The sequence below is a fragment of the Crotalus tigris genome, unplaced genomic scaffold (assembly GCF_016545835.1).
Source record: "Crotalus tigris isolate CLP2741 ecotype Arizona unplaced genomic scaffold, ASM1654583v1 scf7180000017774.6281472, whole genome shotgun sequence".
NCBI classification, from domain to species: domain Eukaryota; kingdom Metazoa; phylum Chordata; class Lepidosauria; order Squamata; family Viperidae; genus Crotalus; species Crotalus tigris.
The window spans coordinates 511,576-538,692 of NW_024096625.1; the positions used below are offsets into that span (position 1 = coordinate 511,576).

The window sequence follows — 27,117 nt, forward strand, 5'->3', positions numbered from 1 at the left end:
GCACCATTAATTAACTGTGCAGGCAAATTCTGTATCAACTTCAAATGCTTTTCAATGGCAGCTCCATGCAGAGCTCGTCACAATAATCCAAATGAGAGGTAACAACGGCATGAGTGACTGAACAAAGCTTCCAGCACCATGAATAGGGCACAATTGGCACACAATCTGAAGATGTGCGAAGGCCCTCCTATCAAAGCTGTCAATTGCTTTTCAAGCAGGAGCCACAAAGCCTGTCTAACGCAGTGCTACCTCATCCAGTACCAAAGATGGAAGAACCCTGTTCCCAGGAGAACTAAATAACCAAAGCCAGTCTGTTTTGCTTGGAATGAGCTGGTGCCTATTGCACCTCATCCAGGCCCCTAGAGCCTCCAGATTCTGGGATAGGATATCCACAGCATCACTCAATGTGTCTGGGGTGGAGATCTATAGCTAGGTATCATCTGCATATTGATAATACCTCACCCCAAATGATTGGATCATCTCAGCTAATAGCTTCATGTAGATGTTAAATAGGAGAAGAGAGAACTGACCCCTGGGGCACACCACACAACAGGAGCCATGGGTTGGATCTCTCCTCTTCTATTAACACTGACTGAAATTGGTCAAGAAGGAAAGAGGAAACCAGGATAGCTGTTTCTGTCTTGGTAATTCCACAATCCTGAGTTCCAAATATTCTCCTTCGTTAATTCCACAAGAATGTAAAAGTAGTCTTATTGGATTAGCAAAAGCCTACCTCCTTGTCCATTGTGTCATAATGCATAATGAAATGACTACATAGACGCCTAGAGAAGAATATGAGGACAATAGTCATATCATGCCAAGATCCCTACATGACTATATTCATGTCTCTGAATCTCAAGATAGTGCACAGCCATCCTCCTTAGCTATTGATAAACACATAGGAGATCTATTTATTTGTTGAATCCCCTTTTAACATCTTCAATCCTGACCACGTCACATCTTGTAGTAATTCAGTTATGTGTGCTGTGTGAAGTGGCATTTCCTTTATCTGTCTTGAATTTTGTACCATTTAACTTTACTGAATGACATACAATTTTGTTATGTCAAAGATGGAAAATGACTTTATGTATTTTGACAATGCTCCGTTCTTTGTACTTATAGCCTAAAAAGCCACAGTGTTTCGCCTTTCAGCTCAGTGATTTATGGCAATTTTGATTATGTTGGATCACTTACTTTCCAGAGTATTAACTACACCTTGGGTAGGTCTGCTGGTCAAAGAGTCCTTCAGTGCATAGATACTAACTTCATATTTAGTTGCCACCTAGATATTAAAAAGAACATGTGAACTTAGGAATTTTGCATTCTTCAAAGAAGCTGACACACAAGCCATTTCAGTAAAGAACCTCAGGTCCTAACATCATTGTGTATCTACTGTATTCATGTCTAAAGTGGGATGAGGATTTTTTTTCAACCAAATGATTCTCTACTTCTGCTCCATCAACCCAAACATTAATACCCAAGCCTAATGTGGATATGGCTTCTATTAATGGACTAGGAGGGAAGACAACCCCTTCTCTCCTTACTGCAGTCTCTTGGTCTTCAAATGTTGCTTTTAAGATTTTAAAGTTATGGGGAATGCCTGAAATGGAGAAGAACAGGAAAAGAAATTCCTATCTCACCATACTGGTGCCTATCCTTATTTCTCCTTTGGTATCTTAGATGCTCTACCAAGAGAAAAAAGCCTAAAACTTGGATAATTACCCTATATAACATGCTACATATGTGAATGTCTTTATACTACCTTTAAAAGATGGATAATCTTTTCCTTCAAAAGATTAATGCTAATTATGAAGGATGAAAAACAGGGGAGATGTTTGTGTATAAGTTATATCTTCTAAATAATTACCTTCTAGTCCAAACTAAATATAAAACTGTATATGAGTTATATTTTTCTCCCACTATATTTTAAATTGCTGTAAAATAAGTACATAAAATCAACAATAATAAAAAAGCATTACCATTAGTCCAGAGATAACAGCAGATGTGCTATCTGGAGCAAGATTAATTTCTTTCATTGGGCCATTCTTTTCCTTGGGATTTACTCTCACTCGATATCCAGTAAGCTTCACATTTGGTGCAGTCCAAGTTAGTGTGAGACTTGTTGGAGCAACCTGAATAAATTTCAGATTTGTAGGAGGTGGGATTGCTGTTAAATTTAGAATTACAAATTGAGATTATATGGAAAGAACCCAGTAATACAAAAAGCCATCTAAGTCTTTTAAGTACTATCAATTCAGTATTTTAATTTTATGTTATAGTTACAACAGTTTTTTTAAAGTTTTCATGCATTGTAAATGAAAGCTAGAAACTAGTTTAAACTTTCTTTCCTATTGAATACAGGGCAGTAAATTTAAAAACTACATTTATCTCTTTTGAGATCATAAAATAATGTCCCACAATGCAAAATAACAAGTGAGCCATTATACCACAACTTAATCTGGACATGGACATATACATACTCCCAAAATGACAAGGTAAATTGGCACAGTAGAGGTAGTAGACCAGAGCTCCCCAACCCTTCCGGCTTGGAAGAAATGTGCCCGGCCGCAGTCCACATACGCATGAGGCAAATGGGCGCATACACAGCGGCAGCACTAGTGCCCATGTGCATTCACAAGTGGGCCACTAGTGCCCGCGTATATGAGCAAATGGGCCGCTAACACCCATGCACATGCGCAAACAGGCTGCTAGCACCCGCGTGATGCTGGCGGCAGTGCTAGCATCCCGCACATGAACAAACGGGGCCGCTAGTACCTGCGCAGTGGCACTAACGTGAGTGGGGGTGTGTGAACACACATGCGCACACTTGCCAGCCATTCCCATGGCCCAATGGCCAATAGGTGAGCCATAGATTGGGGAACCCTGTAGTAGACTAAAGGTGAAAGTGCAAAGCAACCCACCCATTTTCTTCCTGGAAAATGAAAGTTTTGAGACCGGTCACAGTCACCATATCATCAATGCTACGATTAGATTAAAATTCATAGTAATAGCCATTTTGGGAGATCATTGCAAAAATGTTTTCAAAATTCCAAAAAGTCCAACAATTACATATAACATTCGGTTTAAGAAAAGGAAATATAAAGTATCCTGTTCCAATTATTGTGATCAGGATTTGAACCAGAGGAAATTCTTAGTTACAAAAATTAAAACAAAATGCTCACACAAATGTCATAAATCCAGATCTATTCCTTGTTGCGCCACCTATGTCCCTTCAAATGTATACTACAGCTGAAACATATTATATATATATAGAGAGAGAGAGACACATATATTACATATAGATATATAATATCTGAGTTATTATATCAGCTGCAGAAAGAGGGAAGCTATGGAAACAGAGATAAGGAACAAAAAAAATCTGACCCTAAAAACATTTTTCTTTTGTTTGTGCATGGATATGGAAGTTTATGTGTGATTCCATATCTCCCATGTTGCACAGTAATGTTTTAGTTCTATTAATCGTCCTTATGATCATCCACTGATGTTTCTCCAGTCCCATACCTCAGCACTGCACTTCACAGATAATTAATTGCAACTGGATTCCTTCACAAGAAGAGACAGCTATCATCCTTCACAAGAAGGGACAGCTATCATAGCCACCAGGTGACATTATTTCATGTGTACCTGTGGTCTGGGTCCCAATCAAAGGTAGACTTTCCAAGTCATTGTGCAAGGCAACAATGTAAACAGTATACTCAGAACCCGGCCTGAGGCCATGCAGCACCGCAGTGTCGTCTTCACCATCTGAAGCAGGGAATAATTCCTGGATTCCATCCTCAGGGGTTGAGTAGGTCACCCTGTATCCGGTGACTTGCCCCTGTGGGCTTTCCCAAGCAATTTTGATGGAATCAACATCCACTGCAGTGAATGCCAGTCCTTTAGGACGGTCAATGTCTGTTAGGCAAATTAATGGTGAAAGGTTAAGCAGAGGAGGATGCAAAGCAGATGTGGGGTAGCACAAAACGCTCTTGTTACAAGCAAAGCATTCTTGTTTTTGCACATCAAGAAATATAATTCATTTTTCTCCTGCCTAGAGTACCACACGACACTTACATCACAGCTAACACAGCTAATTGATTACAGGGTGATCTTACAGTTACCTTGAATAGAAGTTCCCTTTTGTTCAGTGGGCTTATTTCCAGTTAAGTAAGAATAAGACTGCAGCCTATTGCTACTGCTCACATACCTATTTATTTGTGAAATGACAGCTTCAGTGTGAGTAGCAATACATCCCAAACAGGTTATTTTCTTTGATTTTGTGTCAAACAAAGGCAAATTTTGGTTAAAAAAACCCCTTAATACTACTATTTTAAATCCTGGATTTAAATTTCTTTGTATTTTCTAATGTAAAAATAAAAAATGTTGCACTGTAAATAAATAGTACATAAAGAACTGCTTTTTTCAGTCAGATTATCTTTTTCCAAATTATTTATCAATTAATGATTTTAACACTTATAATTTTAGTTTTAATTTTAATGTAAACACAGTTTGTGGTAAAAATGACTTAACTGTGAGAAAAGCATTGTTTTTGCCATTTTCTCAAAATTTTGATAATAAACATGTCCCAAAAGATTTAGATATTTGAACATTGTTCTCCTACTATGAAATGTGGGAAATGTGAATTTACATACTTGTAACAACTTTCTCAACCAAAGGCTGGCTTTCTCCATTTGGCCCTTGGGCATAGACGCTAACCACATACTCAACTGTAGGTTGTAGTTCATGAATTGTGACTTCTGTTTGTTCTGCAAAAAATAAAAATATATTTATATATGGTCTCTTTTTGTCTTAACCATCTCAGCTATTCAGCTGTCCATCATGAAGAAAGACAAGTAGTTCTAAATAATCCTAGGATAGGATTATTTTGCATAGAAACTGTTTCAAAGCAAAAGAAACAATTTAACAGATTTCACAGTCACAAATATTTTGACAATGTAAATGCAGAAATACTTTTCTCTAGAAATAGTCAATGGTACCCATTGTGTTTCAGTGTTTTTAAAAACAGATTGTCATCAGAAGTTTTAAGCATATATAAATTACATGATTAACAAGACCTACATTTTTGGCAAACATTCTTTTAGCTCGTGTTGAAACAACAATTCCTGTTTTAGAACATCTCAAAATCTGCCCAATGTTGGGAAGCTGCACCAAATAGTGGACTAGCTTGCTTATACAGTGGGGCAAAAAAGTATTTAGTCAGCCACCAATTGTGCAAGTTCTCCCACTTTAAAAGATGAGAGAGGCCTGTAATTGTCATCACAGGTAGACCTCAACTATGAGAGACAAAATGAGAAAACCAATCCAGATAATCACATTGTTTGATTTGGAAAGAATTTATTTGCAAATTATGGTGGAAAATAAGTATGTGGTCACCTGCAACCAAGCAAGGTTTCTGGCTCTCACAGACCTGTAACTTCTTCTTTAAGAGGCTCCTCTATCCTCCACTTAATTACCTGTATTAATGGCATCTGTTTGAACTTGTTATCAGTATAAAAGACATACTAAGCAACTTATTTGTTTATTGAATCAAAACCACTACAATTTGTGTACTAAAACTGGATATGCAAAATACATTCCTTCCTCAAATGCTGGTCAATGTGGTTGTCAATAATAATAATAATAATAATAATAATAATAATAATAAAGTTGGAAGGGACCTTGGAGGTCATCTGGTCCAACCCCCTGCTCAGGCAGGAAACCCTATACCATTTCAGACAAATGGCTGTCCACTCTCTTCTTAAAAACTTCCAGTGTTGGAGCATTCACAACTTCTGGAGGCAGGTTGTTCCACTGGTTAATTGTGCTAACTGTCAGGAAGTTTCTCCTTAGTTCTAGCTTGCTTCTCTCCTTGATTAGTTTTCATCCGTTGCTTCTTGTCCTGCCTTCAGGCGCCTTGGAAAATAGCTTCACTCCCTCTTCTTTGTGGCAGCCCCTGAGATACTGGAACACTACTATCGTGCACCCCTCGTCCTTCTCTTCATTAAACTAGACATACCCAATTCCAGCAGCCATTCCTTATATGCTTTAGCCTCCAGTCCCCTAATCATCTTTGTTGCTCTTCTCTGTACTCTTTCTAGAGTCTCAACATCTTTTTTACATCGTGGTGACCAAAACTGGATGCAGTATTGCAAGTGTAGCCTTACCAAGGCATTGTAAAGTGGTATTAATACTTCACATGATCTTGATTCTATCCCTCTGTTAATGCAGCCTAGCACTATGTTGGCTTTTTTGGCAGCTGCAGATTGTCCACTAGGACTCCGAGGTCCCTCTCACAGTTACTACTATTGAGCAAGGTACCCCCTATACTATACCTGTACATTTGGTTTTTCTTGCCTAAATGTAGAACCTTACTTTTTTCACCACTGAATTTCATTTTGTTGGATAGCGCCCAGTGTTCAAGTCTGTCCAGATCCTCCTGTATCTTAAGCCTGTCTTCTGAAGTATTGGCTATTCCTGCCAGCTTGGTGTCATCTGCAAATTTGATGATTTCCCCATCTATCCCCGTCTAAATTGCTGATGAAGAGGTTGAAGAGCACTGGGCCCAGAACAGAGCCCTGGGGCACCCCACTACACACTTCCCTCCATGTAGATGCGGTTCCATTGAGGATCACATGCTGAGTACGGCCGGTCAGCCAGCTACGGATCCATCTGGTGGTGATGCTGTCTAATCCACATTTTTCTATCTTGTCAAGTAGTAGGTTGTGATCTACTTTATCAAATGTCTTATTGAAGTCCAAGTAAATTATATCCACAGCATTCCTCTGATCCACTAATTTTGTCACTTGGTCAAAGAATGCAATAAGATTTGTCTGGCATGATCTGTTTTTGACAAACCCATGTCGGCTTTTAGTAATGACTTTGTTTGCCTCTACCTGTTCGCTGATTCGTTGTTTGATTATCTTTTCCAAAATCTTCCCAGGTATTGACGTCAGGCTGATAGGTCTGTAATTTCCTGGGTCCATTTTTTTTTCCTTTTTTGAAGATGGGAACTACATCAGCTCTTTTTCAGTCCTCCAATAGTTCCCCTTTGCTCCAGGATCTTTGAAAAATATAGTTCAGTGGTTCTGAGATCACAGCTGCCAGTTTCTTGAGAACCTTGGGGTGTAATCCATCTGGTCCTGGTGATTTGAACTCGTCTAGGCTAGACAGGTGCTCACTTACCGTTTTCTTGCCTATCATCAAAGGCTATGGATTCAAACAATCCAAAGAGCTATCATCATTTCAAAAAATTCAAAGCAGAATGATAATGACATAATTAATAACACAATTATTAACTTCTTTATAAAATATTCAAAATGTCTGTAAGAAGAGTTACTTATTTCTTCTAACACTGAGGGTATGAGGATAACTCAAGAATTCATAGACTGCCACATTTTATATTCCACAGGAGGAGACCCTCCTCTACATACCAAGATCACAGTAAGTAGCTGTCAAACTATCTCTCTTCTCCCAAGCATTTTTATATAGGATTTTATATTTACAGTACCATGTAGCAACTGCATTTTATTGTTTTACCAGTTCTCTTCTCTTTTTTAATGTTCTTTAATATCTTAATCAAATCAAATTATTTTATGGTGATAGACCAACATAAGTAATGTTTTAGTAATATTATATTCTACTCAGTACATTTTGGTCTCTATGTAGGTATAAAAACAGTACTTTGAAAGTACAGGAACTGACTTGCAGACCTTGATGTCTTGAGAAGCAAGGAGAGAAAACAATTGCTCAGGTATGGGGTAGTTTGAGTTTTAAAGATTAAATTCAGCATCTTTGAACTATGAGAAAAACGGGCAGAGTAGATTTTTTCAGCAAAGTGTGGCAACATTTTGTCTAATGCTGATTACCTGTCTAGTTCCCACATTCTTCATCAACATAAATTTTTAGACATTCTTAAAGAGTAGTCCTACACAGATCACATTATATCATCTAATCACATTATGATTAAGGCATCAATGACTGCATTGTAATCAGACCAGCTCAGAAACAAACTATAATATGCAAGCATGTTCCTTGCTACTGCCACAATTCAGAAATCTAATCCAATTTTCTAATGAGTAATTGCACCTCTCTCTTATCTCAGGGCATAGTTCCAGCTTATTCATACTCATCTATTCCACTGTGAAGTATAAGCCACTATCCAGCATATTAAACGGAAGTAGATCAGGGGATTTGGGATATAGTGGAATGTTATATCAACATTCTTCATGACAATGAAACAAGTAGCTTCATTAAATATAAACAACGTAAGGCAGTGATGGCAAACCTTTTAGAGACCAAGTGTCCCAAAACCGCCCCCTGCCCCCACTCCACCTCCCATCCTGCCTGCTCCGCCCCTGCCCGCCCCCTGCCCCACCCACCCACAGGGTCACGTACTGCCTCCATGGCCCGCCGCAGGCAGCCCTGGAGCACCATGGCAGCCACGCCCTCCACCCACACCCTGCAGCATCTTCTTTACGCTACAGGGCGCAAGGGCGGAGTCTTGTCCCTGCTGCCTGGCTATGTCCTTGGCTGCGCTGCTCCGTACAGGCCATGCCCGGGGGCGACTCTCCTCCAGGGGGGCTTCTGGTGAGGAGGAAGCCACAGAGGGAGGCGGGGTTGGGGCAACAGTGCGCGTGCCCACAGAGACGGCTCCGAGTGCCGCCTCTGGCAGGCATGCCATAGGTTCGCCACCACTGATGTAAGGGATAAAATGGGAATCTGTGGAAAGCCAATAGTAATCCCTCAGCAATGTTATCTGGATGTGGCCCAAGACTGCAAAACACCTCCCCAGCATAACTACTAATTCAGCACTTCATCAAGATAGCCCCCCCCAAATCTTGTTATATTACAAGTACAATGACAAATACTTTCACCAGTAATTAAATGTTTAATATTGGCTATGGCTTTCTAATTCTTAGCTGTCTTGCTTAAGCAGGAGAGAAGTCATATCTCTCACAAGAAGAACTTGTTCACTTCCCAGAAGCACACGTTTAATCCTGTTATGGCTGATTTAATTGAGAATTGAGTAACAAGTAGTAAAGCCCATATTTGCATTTCCTCAAAATCTACAAACTGTAAAGAATCCAAAATTAAAAGCAGTTGCTAAGGTTGTATTCTATGGCCCACCTCAAGATAAGCCAAAGAACTGATCCAAAAAGAATCATCTAAATTCCCACTAGCAAGCCTTTCCTTGAAAAGAAAAAGATCCCACAAACTATAAAAAAGAAACTCTGGTCTATCTTGTGGCCACAAGGCAGAGAAGTAAATGTTCTTCATTAATCCATGGCCATGGAATATAATTTCATGGTAGTAACACATCCTTGATCCCCTTTTGACTTGAAATTTCTTCCATTTGTCATCCCTCTTAATTTATTGTTCTTTGTTCCCCATGAAAACAAGTCTGGCTCAATTCTGGTAAGGAAAGAATGTGCTTAGAAGCAATACGTTTACCAAAGTGGTGGTTTCTATATTCTACAGACTAGTCAGTGTTCGGCCAATAACTATAACCAGTCAAGCAGAAATATCTACAAGCTTACTGAGATTCAATCTAAAAACATTTCTTAGGTGGAACATGTGGTATTAATGGTATGATACCAGTTTGTCCACAGTTCTCAGCATCATCTTTCCAGTCTTCACAATTTCCTTCTCTTCTGCAAAACCTCCCAAACACATAATAGACAATCATAATGTCAATGCTGCTAACACTGGATGTTCCTGTTCTGACAACTGATGAAAATGCAGCCATTTTCTCTTCTCCTTTAACATGCTTTTTCTTGCTTTTAGAAATCAGGTGCAGCGGGAGGGGGGGTTGGGATGTAAACTCAGCTAACATTGCTGTTGGAACCCAAGAACTGGCTGATAATATTTTGGCAGGCTGAGAAGCTGAGGAGAAAGCCCAAGCTTTAAGCGAATTGGGGAATGTGCTTTATGAGTTTATTGGGGGTGGGAATTGTACTTTGTTACTTTGTATCTGGGGGAAGGGTATTTAGTTTTGGGGTTCAACTATGTAGTGCCGATACTTTGTTTCCTGAATAAATGTTCTTTAAGAAAGAATTTTGCCTCAAAGTTCTTTTGATGGGTTTCATCTATCGGAACCATGACACATAATCCCACATTATACTTGCAAGCGAGTCAAATTAAAATTAGAGTTTCCTTACTTTCACTGAAATACTCAGATTGCATCCTGCTTCCTGTAATTTCTTTGTGCTTACCTGCAGAAAGAACTCTAGTTTTTGTGGGGCTATGGCCATCCTTGGGGGTAGCTGTCACTCTATAACCAGTCACTTGGGAAGAAGAAGGCTGCCACCGCACAGTAAGGCTGTTGTCTTGAACATCAGTAACTTCTAGCTGCGATGGTGTATCAACCTCTGCACATGAAAATTTAATTTTCTATATTAGATGTTGTCCTTCAGGCTCCAATGTTCTTAAATCCTAACATATTCTTATTCATACCTTTGGTCAGAATGCCTCTTCGTGAAGCACAAAAAACAGATTAAGAATCACAATTTCAATATAACAAGAATCAGTGAAGCACAAAATTAAGCTCATTAAAAATTATGAAAGAATGCAATTTCAAAATAGAGAACTAGAAGTGAAAACTATCACTGCAATTATTCAATAAAACTGATAGCCAAAGGAATATATAGCATCATGTTACTCTGTTTTAATTCCTGGTTGTATCAACTGAATCTTCCTACCAATTTAAAATACTCAGGATGCCCCACCATGAGAGATTATGCAGAAAGCTAATATAGAGAACAAGTGTTCTTCATACAGTTCTTTTTCAGATCCCTTATGGCAGCTCTGTAAAGGTGCCATCTTAAAATGTATTGTTTTTAATTAAACATTGTTTATTAAAAAAATTAAAGTTAACATATTTTTTTCTTTTGTGTTTTAGTTAATGCTTTCTTTGCACATTTTTACAGTTTATTTCCCTGTATTTCATGCCACTTTAATTTGATATGCAAAAAATATGTTAACTACAAGCAATATTACTTTATTGCTAGTACTTCAGTTATTTCAGTTACACCTAACATTGCTCTCATTCAGCTTAGGATGTGATATCAATTTTTGGAGATTTTTCATCATTCTAAAGCAGTGGTTCTCAACCTGTGGGTCGGGACCCCATTTGGGGTCGAACGACCATTTCATGGGGGTCGCCAAACAACGCAGTCCAACATTTTTTTTCCCCTTTTCCTTAGCTGTGCTACTCCCTTTTATTCTATTGGTTTTTGAAAGCCAATAGAATAGACTCTCTTGAATAGAGTCTAATTCTATTGGCTTTCAAAAGCCAATAGGAATTGTCCAGGCTGTCTCTGCCCTGCTGAGCCCGCCAAAAGTCCCATTCTGCAAACGGTGCTGCACCAGTTGAGTAGTCCTCGACTTACGACCGGTTGAGTAGTCCTCGACTTACGACCGGTTGGGGGTCGCGGCATTAAAAAGGTTGAGAACCACTGTTCGAAAGCCAATGGTGTTAGTTTCCTTTTACCTACTCCATCTCTATATGCAGCTCCAGCAGATAAATGGAATATTGTTAGATGTTGTTGATCTAAATTCCAGATGCTAGAAAAAAATCAACCAGGTAATACTGATGCTCTGATTACAAATTCCCCCATTTTTTAAAAATTTGGTTTACAGTGTTACCTTACTCATTAGCTTTCTTGGCAACTGGTTCTACTAAAGTTTACCATTAGAAACACTTATCATCCTTCTTGCCTTTCCTATTCTACTTTTCTGTATCTCTCTTAGGTGCCTGTTTCAATTTCTTTGGATCCTTTCAAATGATAATGAAACTTTTAAAAATTAAAATAATTATCAACCATTCTGATCTAATTAAAAAGACCCACAAAGAAAAACATGTTTTCATTTACTGTTGCAAAACATTTCAGTACACTATAAAAGCAAGATATAAATATTTTCAATAAGTTGCAAATGATCAGAGCAAATAGAAAAAACTCTGAGCATATAACAGATTAAATGAAGGCAACAGATTGTTTATCTCTTTAATCCCAAAAGAAACCAGATTTACCTATTCGGTAATTTATGCTGACAGGTTTGCTGCTGGCAGGACTGTCCCCTCGCCCAGTGACAGCATACACAGTAATGGTATAATCTACTCCAGGCTTAAGACCAGGAATCGTAGCAGTGGAGACATGACCAGGAACAGTGAACTCTTGAACAGGCCCGCTGCCACCTGGGGGTAATAGTGCAAAACAATTAGAGATTCATCTTCCTCCTCTTCCTCCTCATCATCTTGAAATACTTTCCAGTTTTTTCCCCTCTGTTCAATTATCTGACACTGCTTGGACAAGTGCTTCCAGTTTTCTTGGCAAGGTTTTTCCAAAGTGTCTTATCATTGCCTACTTACTAGTGCTGAGAGAGAGTATCTGGCCCAAATTTACCAGCTGGCTTTGTGCCCAAGTGGAACTAGAACTCACAGTTTCCCAGTTTCAAGCCTAATGTCTTAACCATTACACCAAAGTGGCTCTCGCTTTCCATTAACTTCCTATAAAAGGAAATATATATATATACTGTTATGACCCAGCCACAGCAGTTAATGTTTTAGTGGCATCTTCTAACTAAACTATAAAATATCTGAAAAACCAGAAGTCCTTGGCTCTTGTAAAATAACTTGCATCAAAGATACCTCAAAATTTATTTCAAAAGTTTTCTTAAAATTCCAAGAGTTCAGCTCTAAATGTATCTTTAAACTAATAATCTGCCTTAGTTATTGAAATCCTTTGTCCATGAATTACACCCAGCAGATATCCAAAGTAATTACTGCTATTTTCTAACACTGAAGAGCCATTTCTGACTGAAAGAGAGGGAACCCTTCTATGGGGAGTAAAGAGACATTCCAACTTGGAATGGGTTCAAGAGAGGAACCATCTGAAGTTAAACCTTTGGGTATTCATCTGCCATTTCTCAAGAGAGGGCAGACAATCTGCTGAGATTCTAGTAATATAGGTGATCAACAATTAAATATCTATTTGGGCCTGTGGTTTTTGGTTGCTTGCACCTGACATCTACAGTTTAAAATGTAGTGTTTGAACTCATCCATTAATTCAGGGCTTTTCAACCTTTTCATCCATTGTACCACTTTTAGGATATGGCAATATCTGAGTACCACCAGTCTCCTAGCAAGGTGTCAAAAACTCGATGACCCCCCCCAAAAATGAAAAAAGTGTTAAAGTACAGGTAGTCCTCGACTTACAACAATTCGCTTAGTGACTGTTGGAGATTACAATGGCACTGAAAAAAGTGCCCCCAAGCCACAGCCGAGCAAGACACCTGCTGCCCACCCGACGGCACTCTTCCTCCTGTGCGAGGTTTTCATTGGTTTGAGCATTTCTGTTGAGGATTGGCAGCGGGGGTGGGGTGGGGGGGGTGTTTGGTTTTTATTCCCATCTGCTGGGTGGTTGCAGCAGGTTTTGGTCACTTCACATGACCCTGGAACACTGTGACAGTCATAAATATGAATCAGTTGCCAAGCGTCTGAATGTAAATCACAAGACTCTGGAGATGCTGCAACATTCCAGCTGATCGGCGCTTCTTCTGGGCTCAGCAGAAGCGCCAGGATCAGTGCCGAGCTCCAGCTGGAGCCTGGTGCTTCCACTGAGCCCTGACAGCCCTGCAGCTCCAGCCATCTCTCGCTCAGGCTTGTGTGGTGCTGCCACTGGTTCAGCTCATTCCCCTCCCCTGCTACCACTTTTCTAGGATGGTCACGTACCACCTGCCAGGTGCCAATGTACCACAGGTGGTACCCGTACCACTGGTTGAAAAGCCCTGCATTAACTGCTTCTGTATTTGTATTACATTATGATCAAACAATATGAATCTGTACATTATAATTATATTAAGATTGAGTCATAATTTCAAATCATATTAGATTCAGATTTACTATGTGTTACTGATATTTTTAAAAAGTGGAAAGGACGATGTTCTTGAAAGAAAAAACACCTGTTATCACCTTTCTAACTCATATTCCACTTCCAGGTATCAGTGATTTTCATGCATTGCTGTTACCATCCCTTTATTTTTTTCAGCTGCAGGCTAATCTTTTCTTACAAATATCAGCATCCAACAGTGCTCACCTGTTTCTCCATATGTGATCCTGTAGTATCGAACTGTAACAGCAGGTGCATCCCAGGAGATGACTAGACTAGTGGGACCAGTAGCAGTCACATGTAGATCTCTTGGGACATCAGAAACTAGGGATTTTTTTTTAAAAAAGCAATGATTAATATTTATCTCATTCATGTTTTAATTGTTATACTATATACAGCTATCTAGATCCAATTTTTGCAGATTTCAAAGTTCCCCAAATCATGCTGCCAAAATTCAGTGGCAAAAGGGTAATTTTCAGATATGGGAGTCCTCCTCCTCTTTGTAAAGCAATTAATATGCTAATAAGTATGGGTAGGCTTTGCATACCTAGTTGAGGAAGCCCAAATGGGCTGAACTTTCAACTCTACCGATTTCAAGGTACATCATTGCTTCTTTAGTGCCTTTGGGGTCCAATTTATCCCCCACCTTCCAAAATAGTACAGTTGCCTTTTCCTGTACAAAACTGTACCACATAATGATCACTAAAGTATTACTGCACAGATTATTAGGGAAGGGGCATTGTCTTACCTGAACGCCTTTTCTCAGTACAAAGATGGAGAATCCACCAATGGATTTTCTCTGTCTGCCTGCTCTTAAGACCAAGTAGCCAAACTTGACATGCCTCCTCTTGCTAGGAGATCCAGTCTTGACGAGGGCAAAAGTGGCTGATGTTGTATGAGGTGTTGGCTCTCAACCCCTTAATGCCGGCCTAACTGACCTAAAGGGTGGGTGTGGATTCTCCATCTCTGTACTGAGAAAAGTCGTTCACGTAAGACAACGCCCCTTCTCCAGTACAGGAGATGGAGAATCCACCAATGGGACATACCAAAGCCTCACTGTCCCGGTGGGTGAGAAACAGATAAGGCCAGATCTATGTCCCCGGAGACCACCTGTTGGAGGACCCTTCGACCAAAGGAGGTGTCTGCGGAAGCAAAGCAGTCAATCCTATAATGGCGTACAAATGGGGAGGGCAAGGACCATGTCGCAGCCCTGCAAATCTCCTCGATGGATGCCTGTGTGGCCCATGCCGCAGATGTCGCAGCACTGCGAGTGGAAAGGGCTGTGATATGACTTGGAGCCAGCAGGAAAGAAGACTGGTACACCTCTGCGATATAGGTCCTGATCCACCTGCCTATAGTGCCAACGGACATCTTCTGTCCCAGGGAAGCCAGACGGAAGGAAATAAAGAGAGCCTCTGATCTGCGAAAAGGCTCCGTGCGTTTGATGTAACACCGCAGGGCCCTGCGGACGTCCAGTGTGTGCCACTGCCGCTCCAAGTCATGGGAAGGATAGGGGCAAAAATTTGGCAAAATGACTTCCTGTGCCCTATGGAAGAATGAGTTGATCTTGGGCACAAAGGCGGGATCCAACCGAAGGACTACCTGGTCTCGGTGGAAGATACAAAGATCATTCCTGACCGAGAGAGCAGCCAGTTCGGAGATATGCCTGGCTGACGTGATGGCGATTAAGAAGATAAGGCCCGCAATGGTACAGTAGCAATGGGCTCAAAGGGCGATTTCGTGAGTGCGCGAAGCACACAAGGCAGCTCCCAAGAGGGATACCTGTGTACCACGGGAGGCCTAGTGTTGCATGCACCCTTGATAAAGGCGGGTATCCTAGGATGATGAGCTACAGGAACTGAATTCGCACAAGTGAGCAATATTGATAGGGCTGCCACCTGCCTACGAATGGTCGCAGGGGCCAGGCCCCTGTCCAGACCATCCAGAAGGTAGTCTACGATCTGAGGGATGGTTAATTTGTAGACATCCAGTTGTCGCCTCCTGCACAAATGGCAAAAAATTTTCCATGTAGAATCATAAATGCGATTGGTCACCGGGCGACGAGAGGCCTGAATCATGGTAATTGCCTGTGGTGAGAATAATTCTTGTGTTATGATTCTGTGCTCAAGCGCCAGATGGTTAACTGCAACCACTGAGGGTCCGGGTGTTGGAGGACCCCCTGCTGCAAGGACACGCAATGCGGGGGAATCTTCCATGGAGGAGACCGGGAGAGAGTCATCAGGTCGGCAAACCAGGGCCTCTGAGGTCAGTACGGGGCCACGAGGATCACTTCCGCCTGCACTTGGAGCAGTTTGCGGATGGTTGCTGGAATGAGCAGGAAGGGAGGGAAGGCATAAAGTAGACCTTGCGGCCACAGAGTCCGCAGGGCGTCTGTCCCCTCTGCCCCTGCAAGATAATAACGGGAGAAGTACCTGGGGAGTCGGGCATTGCTCGACGATGCAAACAGGTTGAGGACCAAATGGTCGAACCTGTGGGAGATCTCGGAAAAAAGATCCGGATGCAATCCCCATTCCGAGGGGTCTACCGTAGAGTGACTCAGAAAGTCTGCCTGCTGGTTCTCGACCCCCGAAATGTGTTCGGCCCTGAGAGAGGCCAGGTTGGACTCTGCCCAGGAACCTAGCAGCCGTGCCTCGGACAGAAGGGACTTGGACCTGGTGCCCCCCTGCTTGTTCACATGGGCCTTGGACGCCACATTGTCCGTGAGGATCAATATGTGACGGCCCCTGATCCAGTGTCGGAATTGACAAAGAGCTAAGTGAATGCCCCTGAGTTCCAGCCAATTGATGTTGTGTCTCAAGTGTGCGCGGGACCAACGGCCCTGCGCAAACTGAAACTTTAGATAGGATCACAACCGAATAGACTGGCGTCCATCGTAATGGTGAGACGGTCCAGCTCCTTGAAAGGTGACCCCTTGGTCACCGCTTGTGAGAACCACCAGCATGGAGACCTGAGGGTGTAGACCGGGAGCCTCACCTGGCGGTTGGATGCGCTGGCATTCACTCGTTGGAATGGCAGGAGGAACCATTGGAGATCCCGCAAGTGGAGTCTGGCCCAGGGGACTATGGCTATGCAGGAGACCATCTTTCCCAGAAGCTGGGTGAGTAAGACCAGTGGAACGGTGCGGTCCTTGTACACCCGACGAGCCAGGTCCCTGATGTTGACCAACCGCTCCTGGGAGAGATAGACCATGCAGTTTGTGGTGCCTATGATGGCTCCCAGATGCAGAAGCCTGGATGAGGCTTTTTTGGAAGTTCACCGAGAACCCGTGCTGTTGGAGGACCTGAATAGTTAGTTCCAGATCTGACTGGGCCGCCCGGAAGGAGGATGCTTGGATCAAGATGTCATCCAGGTAACACTGGACGCATACCGGTACCTTGCATAGATGGGCGGCTAGCACAGCCAGGATCTTGGTGGAAACCCTGGGTGTGTAGGAGAGGCCAAACAGAAGGGCTTTGTACTGGAAGTGACGGCCCCTGTAACAGAATCTGAGGAACCGCCGGTGATCTGGATGGATAGGAATGTGGAGATACGCTTCCGTGAGGTCTATTGACGCCAGGAAGTCTCCTTGCCTGATGCCTCCTAGGATGGAATGGAGTGATTGCATTTTCAACTTTTTAGATGTGATGTAAGAGTTCAGACTCTTGAGGTCTAGAATTGCCCTCCATTCTCCCGAGGTCTTGGGGACCACAAAGAGGATGGAGTAGAATCCCCTTCCCCTGTGGTCCGGCGTAACCGGTTCTATGGCCTGAATCTCTAGAAGATGTTGAATGGTCTCCTGCATAAGTCCCTGTTTGTTTGGATCCTGAGAAGTTGGACAGGTGATGAAGCGATCCAGAGGGTTGGCCAGAAACTCCAGGGACAGTCCAAACTGGATTGTTTGTAAGACTCAGGAGTCCGTGGATGTGAGTTCCCACTGATGGAAGAAGTGGGCAAGCCTTCCCCCTATGGGAAGCGCGGTGTAAGAGTCACTTGGACCTCCTGTAGGGATGTCCTGCCCCTCGAAATGGCCTCTTGGATTGGTTCTGCTGCCTGGGCCGAAAGGCCAACCTGTCATATGGATGGTCATATGGCCTATCCTGTCTGGGTGTGTAAGAACAGGAGGGCTGGGTGGCTGTCGCACCTGCTGCCGGCCGAAAGGACTGCCTGCAGAAATACGGAGTGTTACGGTTGTTGGCTCGTTTATTGAGATGAGCCATGACCTTCCACTTGTCCTTATACTCCACAAGATACCGAGTTAGAGCCTCCCCAAAGAGTTTGTTGCCCAGATATGGAGCAGTTGTGAGACGCCATTTGGCCTTGGCATCAGCTTGCCAGTGTTTCAACCATAGCATCCTCCTGGCTGTAATGTTGGAGGCTAGAGACCTGGAAGCAAAGGTGGCCGACTGAAGGGTCGCGTCCGCAGCATACTCAGTTGCCGCCACCATTTTGCTTAGGTCTTGGTGAGTCCAAATGTCCTCAGAAGGGACTCTGGCCTGAAGCTGCCGAAGCCATAAAAGGGTGGTTCAGACAAAGAAGGACGCACAAGTGGCCGTTTTAATTGCCCAAGCCGCTGATTGATGGGTCTTTCGGAAAGTTTGGTCCCATTTCCTATCATCCGCTTTAAGCGCCTCAGACATGTCTCCAGCGACTGCAGTCTGGGACACCAGCAGGGTCCAAGCCTTGTCCACCTTGGGGACCTCTACGGCGTCGCTTAAGTCAGTAGAGGTACTAAAAATCCTCTTATCTATCCCACTTATAGACGGAAATGTGGAAGGGGAGACCCATTGCTTTTTGATCCCCTTGAGAAATATAGAAGGACAGGGAACATGGTGCTGGGCTGCCACCGTTTCAAAGAATATCGGATTTGGACTGGGATCCGATGAGGCCTGCAGCTGAGGGAACTGATCTGACCCAATATTTGCTGTTGAGGTGGCCTTGCGAAGAAAGGGAAGAAACAGGGCTGGGTTGAATAGACCTCCAGATGGGGAGGGTTCAGGGGGGAGTTCCTCCTCCTCTGAAAGATTCAAGTCCGGCTGATCCTCACCCTGCGGAGATGAGTATCCACTCATTGAGGAGTGGGCAGGAGATGTGGGCTCCTGAAACATAGGGATCCCCGTAGGAGGGACATAAGGAGGCATACTGATGTGGAAGCCCCCTGTCCAGGTGGATGGAAGGACCGTTCTGCTAGAGCGTGGTCCACAACCTTAGACAACAGGGCCTCAAGTCAGCCATCGGAGAAAATGTCTCTGAGGTCTGGACCCGAGCCCTGCTGCAGTTGGGGTGAAAGTGACCTCAGGAGCTGAACCCGAGGGAAGAGATGGTAGATTGGTAACTGTGTGCTGAACCAGTGCAGAAGGTGTGGTGGGGGCTTCTGTCAGGAACCACACGCCCTGAGCTGAGGTTGAAGGACCTAAAGGAAGGTCAAACTCAGGGGCCGTCATTTGATCCATCTCTAATCCTGCCTGTCTCTGTGCTCTGGAGAACTCCTTCTCCAGAGCCTGGTGCCTACGGCTGGCTTGCTTTTCTGCCAACTTGGAGGGTTTCTTGAGAGTGGCCTTAGCCTTGGTTGTGAGCTTGCCTGCAACCTCCGGTTTGGAGGTGCTGTGCCGGCCGTAACTGGAGGATAGGGAAGCCGTGCCCATGGGTTGAGGCACCGAGGAGTCCTCCATCCTGGGTTAAGCTGTCTCAGGGAAACTGAGGCGGAGCTCTGGCAGGCAAGCGGTTGGCGGAAGCGAAATTGGAGCAAGTAACGAGGACTGTTCCCCTGACCACCTGACCAGAAAATCAAATCTATCTGGGCTTGGTCATGGCAATTGAGGCTGATACCAAAGGCATGGTTGGGGACCCGCTCTGGGCTCCGCCCGGAGGCCTTAGGTGGCCAGTCAAGGTGCACCAGATAGCCCAATGAAGGGCACACAGGGCCTGAAGTAAGGCCTAGCAAGGAAGAATAAAGACAAAGGTTGTTGAGCAATTTGGCATGGTCTGTGGCAAATGAGATAAAACACACGCTCCTCCAATGCAGCCCCGGCCTGTATGACTATTAAGTCCTGGCTTGATGAGGCCTAAAGAAGCAACCACGTGGCAATCAAAATGGCAACCGACTGAGTTGGAAGAGATAATTAGAATCCCTGGGGCTGTGCCTTAAGTAGGGAACTGAAGTCCTGAAGGAATGAGCGATTTGGCCACAGAAGCAAGCAAAAAATTTTAGATCCTGCAAAAGGGAACTGTTTTATTCTTCATTGCCTTAGGCGGCAACAAAATGGCAGCCGCGACTCCTTCTGCCCTCAAAAAAGGGCCGCATCAACCCCAAGGAAGTTTTGGCAACGCTGGGGTAGCTGTGGCCACAGCGCTGGGTGCTATGCCAGGGAATAGCCCCAAAGGTGGCCTCCAATCGAAGCTTGAAAAAAGCGGAGCCCTGGAATCAGTTTTTTAAAGCTTCGTTGCCTGAAATGGCAACCAAAATGGCGCCCACGGCTTGCAAATGGCTTCGGAGGCCTGGGAATGGAATTAATCAGATGTGGAAGCTCTGAATGCAACTCCTCAGGTCCTGAGAGGGGAGAAGAAGATCGTTCTTAAGGTAGCTCAGTGAGCTACCCAAGAATACTTTCCCCCAGAGCCCTGGGGAAAACAAATGTGAAGCAGTTGCTTCCCCCCCACCTCCCCTCCGATTTTAGGCAGTGCTGAGCCCAGCGCTGCAGGGGAAACAGTGGGGAAGTATTAAGTTATTTAATATTATAAGTATTATAATATTCTAAGTATTACAGTTACAGTGGGGCAAAAAAGTATTTAGTCAGCCACCAATTGTGCAAGTTCTCCCACTTAAAAAGATGAGAGAGGCCTGTAATTGTCATAGTTGAGGTAGACCTCAACTATGAGAAACAAAATGAGAAAACAAATCCAGACATTCACATTGTCTGATTTGGAAAGAATGTATTTGCAAATTATGGTGGAAAATAAGTATTTGGTCAATATCAAAAGCTCATCTCAATACTTTGTTATATATCCTTTGTTGGCAATGACAGAGGTCAAACATTTTCTGTAAGTCTTCACAAGGTTGGCACACACTGTTGCTGGTATGTTGGCCCATTCCTCCATACAGATCTCCTCTACAGCAGTGATGTTTTGGGGCTGTCGCTGGGCAACACGGACTTTCAACTCCCTCCAAAGGTTTTCTATGGGGTTGAGATCTGGAGACTAGATGTTGCCACCCCCATGCGTCACAGTAGGTATGGTGTTCTTTGGATGCAACTCAGCATTATCTCTCCTCCAAACACGACGAGCTGTGTTTCTACCAAACAGTTCTACTTTGGTTTCATCTGACCATAGGACATTCTTCCAATCCTCTTCTGGATCATCCAAATGCTCTCTAACAAACTTCAGACGGGCCCGGACATATACTGGCTTAAGTAGGAGGACACGTCTGGCACTGCAGGATCTGAGTCCCTGGCGGCGTAGTGTGTTACTGATGGTTGCCTTTGTTACGTTGGTCCCAGCTGTCTGCAGGTCATTCACTAGGCCCCCCCGTGTGGTTCTGGGATTTTTGCTCACTGTTCTTGTGATCATGTTGACCCCATGGGGTGAGATCTTGTGTGGAGCCCCAGATCGAGGAAGATTATCAGTGGTCTTGTATGTCTTCCATTTTCTAATTATTGCTCCCACAGTTGAATTCTTCACACCAAGCTGCTTGCCTATTGCAGATTCAGTCTTCCCAGCCTGGTGCAGGTCTACAATTCTGTTTCTGGTGTCCTTCGACAGCTCTTTGGTCTTCACCATAGTGGAGTTTGGAGTGTGACTGTTTGAGGTTGTGGACAGGTGTCTTTTATACTGATAACAAGTTCAAACAGGTGCCATTAATATAGGTAATGAGTGGAGGACAGAGGAGCCTCTTAAAGAAGAAGTTACAAGTTGGTGAAATCCAGACATCTTGCTTGTTTGTAGGTGACCAAATACTTATTTTCCACCATAATTTGCAAATAAATTCTTTCCAAATCAGACAATGTGATTGTTTGGATTTGTTTTTTCATTTTATCTCTCATAGTTGATGTCTACTTATGATGACAATTACAGGCCTCTCTCATTTTTTAAGTGGGAGAACTTGCACAATTGGTGGCTGACTAAATACTTTTTTGCCCCACTGTATTGATGGATATTATTAACAAAGGAGAATTCACCAATAAGTTTCTACCTGCTTATCTACTGAGAGAGCCAACCCTGACACGTCTTCAAGAGCTGGAGACCAAGTCAAGACTGTATCTCCTAGCAAGAGCGGGCGTGTCAAGTTTGGCTACTTGGTCTCAAGAGCAGGCAGACAGAGAAAACCCATTGGTGGATTCTCCATCTCCTGTACTGGAGAATGCATGCTTTAAAATTATTTATGAAATGATTCAGGTGTCATATACAGTACATGCAGCACCCAAGTGTCTTACAAGGTATGCTGCAGCATCAAAACACATGCCCTGGCCCTTTTCCAAGTGCAATACAAAGTTACCCACATGTCCATAGAGTCTGAATGGGAGTTGGCAACACCTCTCAACTTTCATTCTCTCATCTCACTCACAGCACCTCTCTACTACTGATTAATGAGTCTGGGGAAAAAATACTGCAACATTAAGAGCAGAGAGATCCTGTGTTCACATGAGGTCCAAAATACTTCATCTGAATCATTTTAAACTGGTATTCCACAAACAGATTCAGATATTCCTTATCTTATTCACACCCTTCACAACCACTTAAAGCACCTTCTTGTTGTTGTTGTTGTGTTTAATGTCACTAGAGTATGTTCCAAGTTTCTCTGGCTCATTGGCTGCAGATGCTGCCACATTTTTCATCTTTATGTTGAACAGAGAGCAAATAGACATATAGGACTGGATCTCTGCTTGTAGTGATGATAGATACAGAAGAAACTTGAAGAAGTTTCTGTCCCTATATAACTTAAGCTGCTACAATGTATCGTTTCATTTTTCAAAAAGTCATTTTTAAACATTTAGGTTCTTGTGTTTTTATACCACATCCAAACCCATTAAAGTGAGTTCTGATTCAACTTGCTAATTCAATTTTTGGAAAGAGATTTTTTTTCAAAAGTGGAATCTGATACAGCAGGTAAAGACAGAAATAATTTGCAATTATTTTTCTTATTTAGCTCTTACCTGTACTTTGCTGTCCAATTAAGGGCAAACTCTCTTCTTTGCCATAAAAGGCAGATACACTAACCGCATACTCTGACCCTGGAATCAAATCTGTGAGAGTGATGGAGTTGCGAGATGGTGCAACACGGACTTCTTTGGGTCTACTTCCACCTTGTTCAGGGTGATGGCGTATTTTATAGCCAGAGATGGGGGCGCGGGGGGCAATCCAATGGACAGTGAAAGAATGGGCTGTTATCTCTGAAAAATCCAGTCCAGTGGGGGAATCAATACCTGTTTCATAAGAAAATAAAATAGAAACCCAAACTTCAGTAACTGGTTTATGTCTTTTTGAGAAAAGAAAACTACATATACCTACAACCATTGTAAACAGGAATAATTTAACCCACACTAGATTGCTGAAAGATTGAAACCATGTTCATTTTGGAAAAGGACTTATTTCTGTAAATTTAATTCCACTGTTGTCTGAAGGCCCCTGCTTAGTTTCCAGCTGAAAACTTGCTACTTATGGTCTAAATCCCATATTTTACAAGGTTTTATAATATCTAAATAGAAATCATATTGAGGGGGAGATAGTTACTCTAGCTAAAATGATGGTACAATTATAAAAGGTATATGTGTGTATCTATTTATTTTTCTATCTATATCTATCTACCTCTATATATCTATTTATCTGTATCTGTATCTGTCTGTCTGGCTGTCTGTCTGGCTGTCTGTCTGTATATGTATATATAATGGTTTTATTTCCAAGCAAAAATTAAAGAAACACTTATTTTATATTTGTTGTTTTACAGACCTGTTTTCTGCTCTCCACTCAGAGGTTTACTCTCATGTTGTTCATATACACTGTAGACCTTGATCAAGTATGCTGTGCCAGGAAGGAGATCTGAAAGATTACAATCACAATGATACCCAAGTATTAGCCAAAATCATTTTCATTCCTAACCCCAAATCTCTCCATACACTTCTGTACCTTGGGATTACGATACCCAGCCATTGCCTTAAGGTGCTTTATTTATAAGAATTTCCTTAAACTCAATTGAATTTGAATAGAATTTATAATTCTTTCCATCACTCATTTAATACTGCATAAAATAAATAGCAGTTAAATTATAAAAAGATTCAAACATTGTTTTTTGAACTTGCTAGCACCTGCAGTGACTCAGCTGCCAGCCTACCAATTCTCTATTGTTTTAAACAAAAAACATGGGTTGTACAGGTGAAATGTGTATTGTATTGTGAAGGCTTTGTATTCTTTGCCATTTTTATGAAAGGGTTCCCCGAGTCAGTGTCAAAAGGTTAAGAAAGGCAGTAGCCAAACCACCTCTGAGAAATTATGTTATTAATGAAAAATGCTATCATAAGCTAATTATCAAACGCAAGTCAGTATCTCAGCAAACTGAATTGGAAACTTTTGAAATGGAAACTTTTCAATTATTTTTAATCCATCATATCAAATAAAAAAGGCAAAAAATAGTTAACTGTTCACTTTCCAGATTTTTCTGAATTATATGGCCAATCATGAAGAAAGATGAGAACTTTGGCTCAATGACTGATAAACCAATTTCTCTACTTTGAAAAAAAAAGATATCTGAAGGCTAGATAAACTCTATAGAAATAAATATATATAGAGAGCTATACAATAGCTATGTTACCTTATAATTCAATATATTATCTCCTCTAATTTATAGTGCCATAAATTCTCTCAAGAAATTCAACTATTTCTATAGAATGTTACAGCTGATTATAAAAAGTGGAAGAAAATGCATGGTAACTAAAGTCAGGCACCTAACCTTTCATACATCTCCCAAAAGATCAACATTATAAGATCAAGTGGTTTCAATTTGAAGAAGCTTCTTACTTGTTAAAACCACGGCACTGTCTGAAGGTGAAATGGAAAGTTCTGCAACATCCTCCTTGTTCTTCATGGGTGAGAAGCGAACCAAGAAACTGCTCAATTCAATAGATGCTGGTGGAGTCCAGGTTACTCTTATAGTATCAGATCCCACATTGGTGAAACGGAGATCCGTTGGTGGAGGAACAGCTGAATTTAAAAAATAACGACATATATTGTCAGAAGAAGCAGAGATAGATTCAATACTGATTCAAAAAAATGCAAGCTCATGCACAAAGAAAATCCACTATTGACCAAACACATGCAAATAACCTTCTAACCTTCTATCTTTAATTCCACTTAAACCAAAACATGTTGTAAAGCATCTTTAACCTCTCATTTCAGCCTTTATAGATTCTAATTATGCCTTACATTATTACTATTGTTTTGCTTTTCTTCACAGAAAGGAACTGAGATCCTTTGCATCTATATAATGCAATTTTTGAGACTATCAAATGAGAGGCTCAATTTACTTTACAGCAGCACAATGAAGGAAACAGTACATACCTTCTTTTATAACATTTGACACACATGCAGGAGAGGAGGCTACACAACTTTTCTGAAGTCTCTTGGTCTTTACAATGACTTCATCATGATAGTATCCATTCAAATAGAATAAACACTAGTCTGCCATGCATAATGAATTCTCAGGTCATGTTTGGTACATGCACTACCGAGAATCTTCCCATACTGCCATAGTTGTCACTAGCATGAGTTTGGAGGAGGATTTTTTCCCCCACATCATTTGGGGGATTTATTTCAACATTTGGGCCACTATAATACCCAAACACTATGAGGATAATGTATGGTAAAATTTTGCACACATATCAAACTGATGTAGCAAGGAATATTGTGTTGTATAGTTTACCCTCTCTGATAGGGAAGTTATGAGAATGAAAGTTACATGTTTCCATAAAACTAGATACAAATATCAGAGCTTAGTAACATAGGATCTGATGAAAACAGAGACTTCCAATTGCAGATTCACAAGTTAAATAAGACAAATTCAGATGACTGTAAATGAGTGGTAATGCAGACTATTCTGATTTTCATCCACTATCTAAAATAAAAAAATTACCTACTGGTCGTCCCCACTGCAAAATAGCAGTAAAGGAGCTATTTCTACTTGTCATCCAAGCAGCTAGTGACATCATGAAACAGCACTTTAATTCAGTAGTTTTTCATTAATCACCCGTTTGTTGAATCAGCGTAGTAGGGACACTCTCTCCACCATTAATGAGTGTGATTACACTGATTTCATAATCAATGCCTGGCTCCAAGCCTGTAACCATGTAGTATCCTACTGAAGAATCCACAAAATCTTCAAATATGGGGATAGTTTCTCCTGTGGCAATTACTTTGATGCGGTAACCAATAATGGCAGAAGTATTTATTGGGGTCCACTTTAGGCCGATGCTTGTATCACTTACATCAACAAAGCTTAAGTCAGTAAGCTGGGGTATCTCTATTGCATTAGAGAGCAAAATAGGAGGTAATAACAAACAGAGGCAAAACATGACAAAGAACAAGAGAAAAAAAACAGTGATCATCAGGTTACTTCAACTAAAAATGAAAAAAAGAATAAAGTACCTATGGTGATATTGTAATATGGTTATAGTTATAACACCATGATTTACAATGACTAGTATTTAGCTAGGTATCTAGCTTATCTTCCAGTTTTCAAAATTGTTTTATGTATCATAAAGGGAATAATATTTAGAGCTCAATCCTACAAAAATGCTGCCCAAAATAAGCAAAGATAAAAAGGACCATCATAGGGCTTTTCAGAAAAATTACCAACTTGGCCAGACTGTTGGAAGTGCTCTCAAGCTGGAGGAGTTAAGGTATTGCACCTGCAGTAGGACCAGGATGAGGAGAACCAATGTTATCTACCTTCACTGGGTGATTTTAGCCCAGCCTGCCTCACAGGATTATAGGAAAAATCTGGAGGAGGAACACTATATATTCCACCTTGAACTTCTAAAGAAAAAATAAATCTTTCATTCTCTTGTCTTGCTATTTCATTCTTCAACAGTAGCACATATGCTTGCCAGAATCAAGTTTGCTTTGTAAAAGCCATCAATATGATACTTGATTTCTTCTCCATATAAAAAAGAGAAGACTACCATATGCAACAAAGATAAAATACACTCCTCTAAGGTCTGAAATTTTCTCTGATGGTCTGTAGGATTGT

General features: G+C 41.8%; 1 protein-coding gene across 9 annotated transcripts in view; it reads right to left on the reverse strand.

The window, feature by feature from the left end:
- The window catches only part of FN1 (fibronectin 1), a 130,479-nt gene that overhangs the window by 21,401 nt on the left and 81,961 nt on the right, over nt 1-27,117 (reverse strand). For 3 of the 9 annotated variants that reach the window (XM_039341912.1, XM_039341911.1, XM_039341910.1), the window contains exons 26-36: nt 26,116-26,388; nt 24,891-25,073; nt 23,826-23,915; nt 23,033-23,302; nt 14,094-14,210; nt 12,029-12,193; nt 10,212-10,367; nt 4,653-4,766; nt 3,646-3,915; nt 1,980-2,167; nt 1,195-1,282 (exon numbers count right to left, since the gene is read on the reverse strand). In XM_039341912.1, the coding sequence (XP_039197846.1) occupies nt 1,195-1,282; nt 1,980-2,167; nt 3,646-3,915; nt 4,653-4,766; nt 10,212-10,367; nt 12,029-12,193; nt 14,094-14,210; nt 23,033-23,302; nt 23,826-23,915; nt 24,891-25,073; nt 26,116-26,388 (1,914 nt within the window). The remainder of the gene's footprint in view (nt 1-1,194; nt 1,283-1,979; nt 2,168-3,645; nt 3,916-4,652; nt 4,767-10,211; nt 10,368-12,028; nt 12,194-14,093; nt 14,211-23,032; nt 23,303-23,825; nt 23,916-24,890; nt 25,074-26,115; nt 26,389-27,117) is intronic. The other 6 variants (XM_039341917.1, XM_039341914.1, XM_039341915.1 and 3 more) reach the window with 3 other exon arrangements.